This window comes from Passer domesticus, unplaced genomic scaffold (assembly GCF_036417665.1).
Source record: "Passer domesticus isolate bPasDom1 unplaced genomic scaffold, bPasDom1.hap1 HAP1_SCAFFOLD_227, whole genome shotgun sequence".
Classification (NCBI taxonomy): Eukaryota; Metazoa; Chordata; class Aves; order Passeriformes; family Passeridae; genus Passer; species Passer domesticus.
In genome coordinates, this window is record NW_026990006.1 from 42216 (window position 1) to 55780 (window position 13565).

At 70.2% G+C, this 13565-nt stretch overlaps 4 protein-coding genes across 4 annotated transcripts; 1 reads left to right on the forward strand and 3 right to left on the reverse strand.

The window, feature by feature from the left end:
* Nucleotides 1-896: 896 nt before the first annotated feature.
* On the reverse strand, nucleotides 897-1721 carry WDR83OS (WD repeat domain 83 opposite strand). The gene is given in 5 exon segments (XM_064406409.1): nucleotides 897-1009; nucleotides 1091-1188; nucleotides 1460-1516; nucleotides 1518-1566; nucleotides 1672-1721. Coding segments are annotated over 5 exon segments (306 nt in total). The 5' UTR covers nucleotides 1707-1721; the 3' UTR covers nucleotides 897-942.
* Nucleotides 1705-4425, forward strand: WDR83 (WD repeat domain 83). The gene is made up of 9 exons (XM_064406407.1): nucleotides 1705-1906; nucleotides 2704-2824; nucleotides 2900-3005; nucleotides 3115-3163; nucleotides 3448-3574; nucleotides 3654-3722; nucleotides 3815-3922; nucleotides 4003-4117; nucleotides 4189-4425. The coding sequence occupies exons 1-9, from the start codon at nucleotides 1705-1707 to the stop codon at nucleotides 4339-4341; spliced, it is 1050 nt and encodes a 349-aa protein (XP_064262477.1). The 3' UTR covers nucleotides 4342-4425.
* On the reverse strand, nucleotides 4414-7688 carry LOC135292177 (deoxyhypusine synthase-like). The gene is given in 12 exon segments (XM_064406410.1): nucleotides 4414-4969; nucleotides 5059-5184; nucleotides 5275-5378; nucleotides 5462-5575; nucleotides 5678-5729; nucleotides 5732-5758; nucleotides 6326-6422; nucleotides 6557-6678; nucleotides 7158-7257; nucleotides 7259-7320; nucleotides 7394-7504; nucleotides 7506-7688. Coding segments are annotated over 12 exon segments (1206 nt in total). The 5' UTR covers nucleotides 7677-7688; the 3' UTR covers nucleotides 4414-4849.
* A 522-nt stretch (nucleotides 7689-8210) lies between these two features.
* On the reverse strand, nucleotides 8211-11120 carry LOC135292181 (F-box/WD repeat-containing protein 9-like). The gene is given in 15 exon segments (XM_064406414.1): nucleotides 8211-8296; nucleotides 8392-8481; nucleotides 8574-8688; nucleotides 8781-8929; nucleotides 8999-9090; nucleotides 9161-9273; nucleotides 9364-9423; nucleotides 9425-9475; nucleotides 9477-9497; nucleotides 9577-9657; nucleotides 9659-9717; nucleotides 10481-10511; nucleotides 10513-10644; nucleotides 10646-10801; nucleotides 10980-11120. Coding segments are annotated over 15 exon segments (1362 nt in total). The 3' UTR covers nucleotides 8211-8225.
* Nucleotides 11121-13565: the final 2445 nt, after the last annotated feature.

The following is a 13565-nucleotide window of genomic DNA, read 5'->3' on the forward strand; positions in this document are numbered from 1 at the left end:
GAAATGACCAGTGGCCAATGAGCAGTGGCGGCTCCCGAGGCCCCGCCCACGACGAGTCCCCCTCGGAGCCCCCTCAGGCCCTCAGAGCCCCCTCAGACCTCCCGAATCCCCTCAAAGTCCCCTCAGAGCTCCTCAGAGCCCCCTCAGAGCTCCCGAATCCCCTCAGAGCCCCCTCAGAGCCCTCTCAGACCCTCCGCGTTCCTCAGAGCCCCTTCAGAGCCCCCTCAGACCTCCCGAATCCCCTCAAAGTCCCCTCAGAGCCCACTCAGAACCCCTCAGAACCTCAGAGTCCCCTCAGACCCTCAGAGCCCCCTCAGAGCTCCTCAGAGCCCCCTCAGACCCTGCTCAGATATCCTCGGAACCCCCTCAGACCCTCCGAGCCCCCTCAGACCTCCCAAATTCCCTCAAAGTCCCCTCAGACCCTCAGAGCTCCCTCAGAACCCGCTCAGAGCTCCTCAGAGTCACCTCAGACCTCCCGAATCCCCTCAAAGTCCCCTCAGAGCCCACTCAGAACCCCTCAGAACCTCAGAGTCCCCTCAGACCTTCAGAACCCCCTCAAAGCCCCTTCAGACCTCCCGAATCCCCTCAGAGCCCCTTCAGAGCTCCCTCAGACCCTCCGAGTCCCTTCAGAGCCTGCTCAGAGCCCCCTCAGAGTCCCTCAGACCACCCGAGTCCCCTAAGACCACCTGAATCCCCTCAGAGTCCCCTCAGAACCCCTTTGGCACCCGAGACTCCCCCCAGAGTTCCCTCAGACCCCCCTCAGGCCACCCAAATTCCCTCAGTGCCCCTCAGACCCCCCGGTTCTCCATGGAGCCCCCCAGGACTCCCCCTCCCCGTTCCCCCCTCTCCCGGGGGGCTCCCCCGTGCCTTGTTCAGGTACAAACACACTTCAGCAGTGCCAGGACCCCCTTTTATTGCCCCCACGAGGACCCCCCGACCCCGTCACCACGGCGGGGACATGGGCTGGGGGTTCTGCAGGTAGGACATGACCACGGCCGAGATGGAGAGCCTGCGAGGGGCACACAGAGGTGTCAGAGACCCCCAGACACGGCCCGGGACCCCCGCCCCGGGACACCCCCCCGGCACTCACATGAAGCTGCTCATCATCTGCTTGGTGTCCTCGGAGCTGCGCGAGTTGGCGAAGCTGATGAAGGAGCAGTAAACGGCGATCCAGGCGCACCACTTGAGCTGGGGACCGCCGGGACAGCCCGGTGAGACCCCCGGGACAGCCCGGTGAGACCCCCGGGGGACCCCCGGGACAGCTCCGTGAGACCCCCGGGGGACCCCGGGGATGGGGCCTGAGACCCCCGGGGATGGCCCCGAGCCCCTCAGGGGCTCTCTCTGATCTTCCCTCCCCCGAATTCCCCTCAGAACAGCGCCCGGTGCCCATCCCGGTACCGATCCCGGTACCGATCCCGGAGCCCATCCCGGTACCGACCCCGGTCCCCCCGTGCCCCACCTTGAGCATGAGCCCGCACATGCTGAACACCATCCCCAGCAGGTTCATGTAGTCGGGGGGTCGGGTCTTCCAGCGCCGGGTTGGTCTCGGTGGCCGGGGGCTTGTACCTGGCGGAAAGCCGGGCTCCGTCAGGCGGGCGGCGGCACCGGGAGCCCCGCGGGTCGCTCCCCGGTTCTGCCGGTCCCCCCCTCTCCCGCTGCCCGCCGTCCCACCTGGCCACCTTGCCGGGTCTCCGCGGGTCCGCCATGGCCCCGCCGCCACCGCCGCCTCTTCCGCCGCCGGCGGAAGGAGCCCGGCGCCGGTTCCGCCCCGGTTCCGCCCCCGGTGCCGGCCCCGGTGCCGCCATGGCGTTCCCGAGGCCGCGGCCCGCCCGGCCCGAGCTGCCCCGGCAGCGGGTGCAGAGCCTGCAGTGCGGGCAGGGAGCGGTGCGGGCCGCCCGCTTCAACGGTGAGGCCGGGGAGACCGGGGGGAACGGGGCGGGCAAGGGAGCAGGAGCCGGGGGATGGAGGCTGGGAACCGGGCGGGGAGTGCCGGTGTGGGGGGTCCCGGGGATCGCCCCGGATCCGGGGCAGAGAGTCCCGGCGATCCCTACCGTGTCCGGTGTGAGAATCTCAGGGATCCCCCCGGATTTGGGGCAGGGGGTCCTGGGGTGAGGGTGTGAGGGTCCTGGGGATCCCCCCATGTCCGGGGCAGAGAGTCCCGGCGATCCCCCGTGTCCGGTGTGAGGGTCCGAGGGATCACCCCGGATCCGGGACAGGGGGTCTGGGGGATCACCCCGTGCCCGGGGCAGGGGGTCCCGGGGATCACCCTGTATCAGGGGCAGGGGGTCCCGGGGATCACCCCGTGTCACGGGCAGGGGGTCTCGGGGATCTCCCCGGATCCGGGGCAGGGGGTCCCGGTGATCACCCTGTATCAGGGGCAGGGGATCCCCCGGTATCCCGGGCAGGGGGTCCCGGGGATCACCCCGTGTCACGGGCAGGGGGTCCTGGGGATCCCCCGGTGTCACGGGCAGGGGGTCCCGGTGATCACCCTGCATCAGGGGCAGGGGGTCCCAGGGATCTCCCCGTGTCACGGGCAGGGGGTCCCGGGGATCTCCCTGCGTCACGGGCAGGGGGTCCCGGGGATCCCCCGGTGTCCCGGGCAGGGGTCCCGGTGATCACCCTGTATCAGGGGCAGGGGGTCCCGGGGATCCCCCGGTGTCCCGGGCAGGGGTCCCGGTGGTCACGGCCGCTCACCCCCCGCAGCGGACGGCAATTACTGCCTGACGTGCGGCAGCGACAAGACGCTGAAGCTCTGGAACCCGCACAAAGGCACGGCCCTGCGCACCTACCAGGGCCACGGCTACGAGGTGCTGGACGCCGCGGGGTAAGGAGGGGCTCCGGGGACCCCTCCCCGCCGCGGGGGACCCCTCCCCGCCGTGCTCACGGGAGCCCCCCGCAGCTCCTCCGACAACAGCCAGATCTGCTCCGGCGGCGCCGACAAGGCCGTGGCGCTCTGGGACGTCAGCACGGGGCAGGTGGTCCGCAAGTACCGGGGCCACGCCGGGGTGAGGAGGGGCCGGCGCGGGGATTGGGGGTCGGGGGGGGGGCATTTGGGGAGGGGGGTTTGGGATGCTGCGTGCAGCAGCAGGTGCTGAGTGCCTGCTTCTCCCGCAGAAGGTGAACTGCGTCCAGTTCAACGAGGAAGCCACTGTCATTGTGTCCGGTGAGGGAGCGGTTTGGGGGGCACCCTGCAAGCTCCGGGACACCCCTGCACCCTTTTCCCACCATGATCCTCCTTTTTTCCCCCCTGAACCCCCTTTTTTCCCCCCAAACCCCCTTTTTCCACCCTGATCCCCCTTTTTTCCCCCTGAATCTCCTTTTTCCCTCCCCTGAACCCCCTTTTCCCACCCTGATCCCCCTTTTTCCCCCCTGCACCCCCCTTTCCCACCCTGATCCCCCTTTTTCCCCCCTGCACCCCCTTTTTCCCCCCTGCACCCCTTTCCCCAGGCTCCATCGACTCCACGGTGCGCTGCTGGGACTGCCGCTCCCGCCGCCCCGACCCCATCCAGGTGCTGGACGAGGCCAAGGACGGCATCTCCAGCGTGAAGCTCTCAGCCCACGAGATCCTGACGGGGTGAGCAACGAGCCCCCCCGGCACCGGGGCACCCCCAGATTGGGGGGGACCCCCTGAACCTCCCCTTCCCTCCGCGCAGCTCCGTGGACGGGCGGGTCCGGCGCTACGACCTCCGCACGGGGCAGCTCAGCTCCGACTACATCGGCAGTGAGTGGGGCCTGGGGGACGGCCCGGGGGGGGCTCCCAAAGCCTGGGGGGACCCCGCGGGACCCCCCAAACCCCCCGTGTGCCCCGCCAGGCCCCCATCACCAGCGTGTGCTTCAGCAAGGACGGGCAGTGCGTGCTGGCCGCCAGCCTGGACTCCACGCTGCGGCTGCTGGACAAGGACACCGGGGAGCTGCTGGGCGAGTACGGGCCCCCCTCCCCGAGTCCCTGCGCCCCCCGCGGGTTTTGGGGGACCCCCGGCTCAGCCCCGTCCCCCCCCCCAGGTACACGGGGCACCGCAGCACCACGTACAGGCTGGACTGCGTGCTGAACGAGCTGGACACGCACGTGGGCTGCGCCTCCGAGGACGGCCACGTCTACTTCTGGGACCTGGTGGAGGTGAGGGAGGGTCCCGAGGGGGGGTTTGGGGACACCCCGGACCCTCCCCTGACCCCCGCCGTGTCCCCCAGGGTTCGCTGGCGCTCAGCCTGCCCGTGGGCCAGGGCGTGGTGCAGTCGCTGGCCTTCCACCCCAGCCTGCCCTGCCTGCTGGTGGCCACCCAGGGCCAGGTGACGCTGTGGCGCGAGGACACCTTCCAGCCCGAGGGGGACCCCGACACCTGACAGGGCCCGGGGGGACCCCAACGCCTGGCAGGGGCCTGGGGGACCCCGGTGACACGAGGAATAAACCCCCAGTGGAGACCCTGCCGTGCTTTATTGGGAGCTCGAATAAATAAACACAGCACTGAGGGGAGGGGGACACACGGACAGGGGGTGCAGGAGTGGGGGGCCCCTGTCCCCCCCAGGGGGACTCGCCCCACTGTCCCCCACCTTCGAGGCGCAGCACACCCAAAGCTGAGCCCGGGGCGGGGTCCCGAGGGGGTCCCCAGGTTTTGGGGGTCCCTCAAGGGAGGGTTCCCAGGCTTTGGGGGTCCCTCAGGCCTCGAGGGTCCCTCAGGCCTTGGGGGTCCCTGATTCCTCGGGGATCCCCCAAGCCTCGGGGATCCCCCCAAGCCCTCGGGGTCCCTCATGCCTCAGGGGTCCCTCGTGCCTTGGGGGTCCCTCGTGCCTCAGGGTCTCAGGCCTCGGGGGTCCCTCATGCCTCAGGGGTCCCTCGTGCCTCGGGGGTCTCTCAGGCCTCGGGGGTCCCTCGTGCCTCGGGGGTCCCCGCGGGCACCGCGAAGGCGTCGGCGCTCCGGGCGAACGTCTCAGCCACGAGCAGCGGGAACACGAGCGAGGCGTCGGCATAGACCTGCCCCAGAGCAGCGGGGTCAGGGGGGAAAACACCCCCCACTCTGGGGGCTCCCCAAACCCCCCCTGAGCCCCCCCAGGGCCCCCCACCTTGACGGGGGTGGCGTCCACGCGGATCTTGCCCCAGGACACGGCCTCGTCCGGCCGCGCGCCCGAGTCGGAGCCGTCGAACTCCTGCGCCGTGTTGACGTAGACGGAGAAATCGGCGCCGTTCCTCTGTGGGGGCACACACCGGGGTGAGCCCCCAGCCCCTCCCCGCCCCGGGGGGGTCCCCCACGCCCCCTGCCCAGCGCGGGGGTCCCTCACCATGAGGTTGGCGTTGGCGATGTGGTGCTTGACCAGGCCCCCGCCCAGGATGATCATGCCGGTCTTGTGGGCGAAGATGGCCTGGGTGTTGATGAGGCGCAGGTCTGCGGGCACGGGCAGGGGGTCAGGGCGCCCTCGGGGCAACCCCAAATCCCGGGGGGCACCCCGGGGGGGACGGACGCTTCACCCTCCACGATGTCCAGCACGAGCCCCGGGCGTTTGTAGGAGTGGAAGAAGATCATGTCGCCCAGGGAGCCGTCGGTGAGCGCGGGGCTCAGCACCGGGATGTTGTTCTGCAGGGTGGGGGCACGCGGTGATGGGCGGTGGCACCCCCGGTGACACCCCACGGCGACACCCCCACCGTGCCACCCCCCCTCCCAGCGCCCCCAGTACCCTTCTGGGCCCCAGTAGCAGATGGAGTCGGGGTTGTTGATCTCCTTGCCCAGCCCGGGCGATCACCCCGCGACGGCGTCCAGCGCACGCCCTGGGGGGACCCCGTCAGGAACCCCAGCCAGGGGGGCCGGGTGTGCAGGGACCCCCAAAACCTCATCCCAGGTGTGCAGAGACCCCCAAACCCCACCCCAGGTGTGCAGGGAGCCCCCAAACCTCATCCCAGGTGTGCAGGGAGCCCCAAAACCCCCCAACACGTGTCCAGGGACCCCCAAACCCCACCCCAGGTGTGCAAGGAACCCCCAAATCCCACCCCAGGTGTGCAGGGACCCCCAAACCCCACCCCAGGTGTGCAGAGACCCCCCCAAACCCCACCCCAGATCATCCCAGGTGTGCAAGGAACCCCCCAAACTCCACCCCAGGTGTGCAAGGACCCCTCCAAACCCCACCCCAGGTGTGCAGGGACTCCCCAAACCCCATCCCAAGTGTTGAGGGGCCCCTCAAACCCCACCTCAGATCACCCCAGGTATGCAGGGACACCCAAACCCCACCCCGGGTGTGCAGGGGACCCCCAAATCCCCAGCCTAGGTCACCCCAGGTGTGCAGGGACCCCCTCCCAGCACTGTGGGGTCCCAGGTTGGGGTCCCCCCCCCCCCCTCACCTGCATGTCCTGTTCATCCACCATCGTGTCCAGGATGGGCATCAGCCAGTCCTCGAACTTGCAGTAGTTATCGTTGGGCACCAGCAGGTTCCCGATCCTGAGGGACCCCCGCAGTGACCCCGAGGTGTCCCCTGGGGTGTCCCCGAGGTGTCCCTGGGGTGTCCCCGAGGTGTCCCCGGGGTGTCCCGAGGTGTCCCCGGGGTGTCCCCCAGCCCCCCAGGCCCCCCAGACCTGTTGATGCCGTTCTCGCGCAGCTCCCGGCCCCGCAGCTGGAAGTCCCCGATGAAGGTGGGCGCCAGGCACTTGATGAGATCCTCCTCGACCCCCCCGGCCGTGGTCACCAGCACGTCCACCTGCCGGGGGGGTCACCTCAGGGACCCCCGGAGTGACCCCTGACCCCTCCTCTGACCCCCTGCCCAGGGCAGGGTCACCTCAGGGACCCCCGGAGTGACCCCTGAGCCCCCTGACCCTCACAGGGACCTGGGGACACCCCCAAGGACTTGGCTATGGGCCAGAGTGACTGCCATTGTCACTGTCCCCCACCCATTCTGTGCCATTTTCAAGTGCCCCCAGGCTGTCACCATGCCGCGCTGCACGAGGTAGCGGATGCTCTCCCTGTCCCCGTGTCCCTGTCCCCGTGTCCCCAGGCTGTCCCCAGGCTGTCCCCGTGTCCCCAGGCTGTCCCCTGTCCCCCAGGCTGTCACCATGCCGCGCTGCACGAGGTAGCGGATGCTCTCCCTGTCCCCGTGTCCCTGTCCCCGTGTCCCCAGGCTGTCCCCTGTCCCCAGGCTGTCCCCTGTCCCCAGGCTGTCCCCTGTCCCCAGGCTGTCACCATGCCGCGCTGCACGAGGTAGCGGATGCTCTCCCTGACGCCGGAGCTGACGAGGTTGGAGGTGAAGCCCAGGAAGATGGTGCAGCCCGAGGGCGGCCGCGGCCCCGGCCATGGCCGCTCGCTCCCGCTGCTCCGCGCTCAGCGGCTCCAGCTTGGCGGCGATCTGCGGGAGGGGACACCGGGGAGGGTCACAGCGGGCCCGGAGCCCTCACCCTCCCGGTGTCACCGCCACCCACCATCCGCTCGATCTCCGCCACGGCCTGCGCGAAGCTCGTGGCCTGGAAGCCGGTGGTGCGGAAGGAGCGCAGCAGCGCCGCGTGGTCCGCGCCGCCCGAGAAGTCGTAGCCCGCGCACCGGGAGGGCCTCGGCCGGGAGGGCCGCGCTGGGCCGGAGCACGGCCCGGAGCGCCTCTCCCGGGGCCTCTCCCGGCGCCGCCATGGCTCGGCTCAGGGCGCCGCCATCTTGGGCCACGCCCCCCGCCTGCGCGCCCGCCGCTCCGTACGGCTTGCGCGCCGCCATCTTGCTCGGCACTCCCGCCCGGCTTTTCCGTACAGCCGCGCGCCGCCATCTTGGGCGGGACGGTGGCCGTGGAGGGACGAGAAAGTCGAGGACGCGAAAAGGCGCCGAAAAGGAGTCCCCGAAACGGCCGCGGCGACCCAAACACGCCCAAATTCACCCCAAACCAAACAAGCCAAATTCACCCCAAACCCCCCAAATTCGCCCCAAACCGCGGGGAAACACAAGCTCCGCTCCAGTCCAATCCTTTAATAGCCATCAACAGGCGGCAAGCTTCCAGCCCCCCCCCACGTCCCGGGTCCGGGCCCGGCCCCCCCTGAGTGGGGGGCGCTGGGGGGGACCCCGCGGGGCGCGGCCGGAGCCCCCCGAGCCCGCCGGCGTCAGGTCCGGAGCCTCCACACCTCGACCGAGAGTCCCCCCGAGGCCGCAGCCACCACGTCCCCGTCCACGCTGATCTGGGGGAGGCAGAGGAGCGCCAGGGGGGCTGGGGGGGGCACCCCCGGGGTGGGGGCTGCGCGTGCACACGCGTGTGCAAGGGCTGGGGGCGGCTCCTCACCCCCGTTGAGGACATCGTCGTGCGTCCAGGAGCAGATGGTGCGGGGCGGGTCCGTGGGCACGTGGATCTGCAGGACGGGCGGAGCTGGGGGTCAGCAGGAACTCCCCGGGACCCCCCCCCCCAGGGCCCCCCCAGCCCGGCCCGAGCCGCGGGGACCCCCACCCGCAGCGTCCTGTCGGTGGACGTGGTGTAGAGCGAGCCCAGCGAGTGCCAGAGCCCCGTGATCTGCAGCCGGTGCCCCACGTCGAAATACTGCAGGGAAGGGGGGGCACAGAAACCCCTGGTGAGCCACGGAGGGGGGGCTCCTGCCCCCTGAGACCCCCCGGGACCCCCCAAAGCCCTACCCGGGCGGGCTGGAAGCCCGCCGCCGCCGCTGCCGAACAGGTACACACGGCCCTGGTTGTCCCCGGCCCAGAGCTGCGAGCCCCGGTAGGACATGGAGAGCAGGTAATTGTCCAGCTGAGGAGGAGGAGGAGGAAGACACAGCCCGGATGCCACCTCGGGGGGCACAGGGACCCTCGGGGGGTGCGGGATGTGTGACCCAGCCCCACCTGCAGCCGCTGCAGCACGGAGCCGGCGCGGCGGTCGAACACCACCAGGGTCCGGTCCTCGCTGCCCGACACGATCAGCCGCTCGTCGGCCGCCAGCGACAGCACCGCGCTGGCGTGGGGCTTGTAGCTGCTCACCTGCGCCTGCCCGGCTGGGGAGGGGGTCAGGGGGATCCCCCAGACCCCCTCAACCCCGCCCAGACCCCTCCTCGTCCCGGTACCTCGCGGGTCGTACACGGTCACGGTCTTGTCGTAGGTGCCGGTGACGAGGACGTCGGGGCGGTACGAGAGGCACAGCACGGCCGCCTTCTCCCTGCGGGAGGGGAGGGGGCTCAGCGGGACCCCCCGCCCACCCCGGATCCCCCCCCACCCCGGGGCCGTACCGGATCTCCCCGAACTGCTGCCCCTCGGCCGCCAGGTCCCAGAGCTTCACGGTGCTGTCCCAGGAGCCGGAGCAGACGCGCGAGTCCCGCGAGGCCAAGCACCAAACCCAGCCCTGGGGGGGGACCCGGGGGGCTGCCACAGCCTGGGACCCCCCCACTCCAGGGGGGGGTTTTTATGGGGCGGGGGTCGTGTGGATGCCCACCTTGTGGGTGCCGCCGCGCCCCGAGCCCAGAGCCTTGACCAGAACCTTGCCGGGGGGGGCCGCGGCCCAGCTCGCGCAGGTCCCACAGGTTCACGTTGCGGTCGCGGCCCCCCCGAGACGCACAGCGAGCCCCCCTGGGGGGGAGGAGGGGGCACGCACTGAGCGGGGGAGACCCCCGGGAGAGCCCCCCCCCCAAATCCCCGGGGGTCCCACCTGCAGCAGCAGCACCGAGTCCACGGAGGCAAAGTGCCCCTCGTCCAGGGAGAAGTGCTCCATGGGGGCCCCCCCCGGCCCCCCAGCGCTCCAGGTGCTCCTCCAGGTCCTCGCAGGCGGCCGCCCAGTCGAAGCCCTCCTCTGGGGGGGCCCAAATTATGGGGGGGGGTCTCAGGGACACCCCCAGAGGGGTGAGTGCAACCCAAGGTGAGATTTGGGGGGGGGGCAAGGGGGTGCCCGAAGCTCTGGGGGACCCCAGGGGGGGTCTGAGGGGACTGAGGGGGGGGGCCGGGGTATGGGGGGGGTCGAGGGAACCCCCAAAACCACGGGGGGGACCCTCAAAACCATGGGGGGAACTCTCAAAATACGGGGGGACCCCCAAAATATAGGGGGGACCCCCAAAATCGTGGAAAGGGACCCCCAAAAACCACGAGGGGGGACCCAAAACCGGGGGGGGGGGGGTACCCCAAACCACGGGGGGGACGACCCAAAGCTACGGAAAAGGACCCCCAAAACCACGGGGGGGGGGGACCCAAAACCATTGGGGGGACCCTCAAAATCATGGGAAGTGATCCCCTAAAACCACCGGGGGTCCTCCAAAACCACAGAGAGGGACCCCCCAAAACATTGGGGGGGTCTCAGTACCATGGAAGGACCCCCAAAATCACGGGGGGGACCCCAAAAACCAAGGAGGGGACCCCAAATCACGGGTGGGGGGACTCAAAACCATTGGGGGGGGGACCCTCAAAATACGGGGGGAGACCCCCAAAATCGTGGCAAGGGACCCCAAAACCGGGGGGGGGGGGACCCCCAAAAGCACGGGGGGCCCCAAAGGGCTGCCAGCACCGGGCGGGCTGCGGTCGGGGCTGCCTCCCCGGGGGGGTCGCGGCGCCCCCAGACCCACCTGGCAGCACGGGCAGGGGGCGGCGGGCGCGGGCGCTGCAGCCGCAGCCTCCAGAGCACGGCGTCGCGGGCCAGGTCGCGCAGGGCGCGGCAGACGCGCGGCAGCACGCGGCGCACGTCGCGGGCCCGCAGGAAGCCGCAGATCCGCAGCAGCAGCTCCGGGGGGCAGCGCCAGGAGCCCCCCCGGGACCCCCCCCCGGGACCCCCCCCGGGACCCCCGCGCCCGCCGCCGGCACCGGGGGCGCCGCGGCAGCAGCGGCGGCGGGCGCGGGGGGCCCGTCCATGCCTGCGGAGGGGGCGGCGGCTCAGTGGTTTCGTCCCCTCAGCGGGACCGGGGCTCGCCGGTGCCGCCGCCGCGCCCCGGTACCGGGGATCCGCCCAGAGCGGCGCCGCCCGCCGCGAATCGCCCGTGCCGGGGGCGCCTCATGTGGCTCTCCGCGGTACCGGGAGCCGGCCCGACACCGCCCCTCGCTCGCCCCCCGCCCCGCAGCCCCCGGTACCGGGTCCGGCCCCGCCGCGTCCCGGTCGCCACGGCCACGGCGGGGAGCCACTTCCGGCGCGACGCGCGAATCAACCAATGGGATGCGAGCTTTTTCAGTGACGTCACCGGGCGGCGCCGGAAGTGAAGCAGGTGCGGCCATGGCGGCGGCACCGGGACCCCCCCCCCCCCCCCCCCCCGAGCCCCTCCGGTGCCCCCCGCCCCCCTCCCGGTAACAAAGCACACGGACACAGCGCGCACGGTCCACAAGGAGCTCTTCTTGTGCCGCCCGGCGCGACACAGCAACCGCCCCCCTCCCCTCCCCACCTCCCCCTTCCCCGATCCCCGCCCTGGAAACGGTAAAAAAACGAACGGGAACGGGCACGGGAACGGGCACGGGAACGGGCACGGAACGGAACGGGCGAACCAAACACGCGGCACCGACTCGCTCACCACGAAGCACAACGGCTGCCCCTCCCCCCGCCCCTCCCGGGGCTCCCGGCGGGCGCGCGATGGGGGAGGGGCGCGGGGCGGGGGCGACACAAACGGGAACGGGCCCCTCCCCCCACCCTCCTCCGGCCCCCCCCCGGTTTTTCCGCCCTCCCCCGGCAGCGATCTGGGGTCCGCACCCCCCCCCTCCTTCCCACCAAATCCCCCAAAATCGCCAAAAATCCCCAAAATCCCCCCAGAATTCCTTCCCCGCGGGTGGGGGAGGGGTCGCGCTCCTCCCGGAGCCCCTCCCCCCATCCCGGGGGTCCCTCCCGGTTCCGGGGGGGGGAGGGGAGAGAACGGCGCTGCCCGCGGGGGGGGCGGGGCTTACGCGAGCCCCTCCCCAACGGGGCGGGGCTCGGCGCGGCCACGCCCCCGCGGGCGGCGGCGCGCAGGCGCAGAGGGCGCGGCCTAGACGCCGTAGAAGGCGGCCAGGCGCTCCTTGAGCAGCGGCGGGAGCTGCTCGGCGAAGCGCTGCCAGTTCTCCTCGCCCACCTGCGCCTTGAAGCCCTGCAGGATCTGCGGCACCGAGGGGGCCGGGTCAGCGCCGGGACCCCGACCCCGGCAGGGGATTCGGGACCCCGACCCGGGAGGGGACACGGGACCCCAACCCGTGAGGGGATTTGGGGTCAGGGGACCCGGGACCCCAACTCGTGAGGGGATTCGGGACCCCAACCCGTGAGGGGATTTGGGTCAGGGGCTGCAGGACCCCAACTCGTGAGGGGATTCGGGACCCCAACCCCATGAGGGGATTTGGGTTTGGGGACACGGGACCCCAACCCGTGAGGGGATTTGGGGTCAGGGGACCCGGGACCCCAACTCGAGAGGGGATTTGGGTCAGGGGCTGCAGGACCCCAACCCGTGAGGGGACCCGGGACCCCTCCCCATGAAGGGATTCAGGACCCCAACCCCTGAGGGGATTTGGGTCAGGGGATTTGGGACCCCTCCCCGTGAGGGGATTCGGGGTCAGGAGATGTGGGACCCCTCCCCATGAGGGGATTGGGGTCAGGGGCCGGGACCCCTCCCCGTGAGGGGATTCGGGTCAGGGGATGTGGGACCCCTCCCCGTGAGGGGATTTGGGTCAGGGGATGTGGGACCCCAACCCAGGAGGGGATTTGGGGTCAGGGGACCCGGGACCCCAACCCGTGAGGGGATTCAGGACCCCAACCCCTGAGGGGATTTGGGTCAGGGGATTTGGGACCCCAACCCGTGAGGGGATTCAGGACCCCTCCCTGTGAGGGGATTTGGGGTCAGGGGCTGCAGGACCCCAACCCGTGAGGGGACCCGGGACCCCTCCCCGTGAGGGGATTTGGGTCAGGGGGTGCAGGACCCCAACCCGTGAGGGGATTTGGGTCAGGGGGCCGGGACCCCTCCCCATGAGGGGATTCGGGACCCCCAACCCATGAGGGGATTTGGGTCAGGGGGCCGGGACCCCTCCCTATGAGGGGATTCAGGACCCCAACTCGTGAGGGGATTTGGGGTCAGGGGACCCGGGACCCCAACCCGGGAGGGGATTGGGGTCAGGGGGCCGGGACCCCTCCCCACCTTGTAGAACATGTCCCGCAGGTCGTCCTTGGGGCTCACCCAGGAGGCCACGGCGTCGCAGAAGAAGATGAAGTCCTGAGGGGGAAATGGGGAAAAATGGGGGAGAAATGGAGTAAAAATGGGGAAAAACGGGTCAGAAATGGGGGAGAAATGGAGTAAAAATGGGGAAAAATGGGTCAGAAATGGGGGAGAAGTGGAGTAAAAATGGGGAAAACCAGGTCAAAAATGGGAAGAAACGGATTAAAAATGGGGATAAGATGGGAGAAATGGGGAAAAACGGGTCAGAAATGGGGAGAAATGGAACAAAAATGGGGGAAAATGGGTCAAAAATGGGGGAAATGGGGGAGAAATGGAGCAAAAATGGGGGAAATGAGTCAAAAATGGGGGAAAAACGGGTCAAAAATGGGGAAAATGGGGAAGAAATGGGGATAAAATGGAGCAAAAATGGCACAAAAATGGGGAAAATAAGGGGAAAAATGGGGGAGAATGGAACAAAGATGGGGAACAACAAGTCAAAAGCAGGAAAAATGGGGAAAATGGGGGAGAAATTGAACAAAAATGGGGGAAAGTGGCT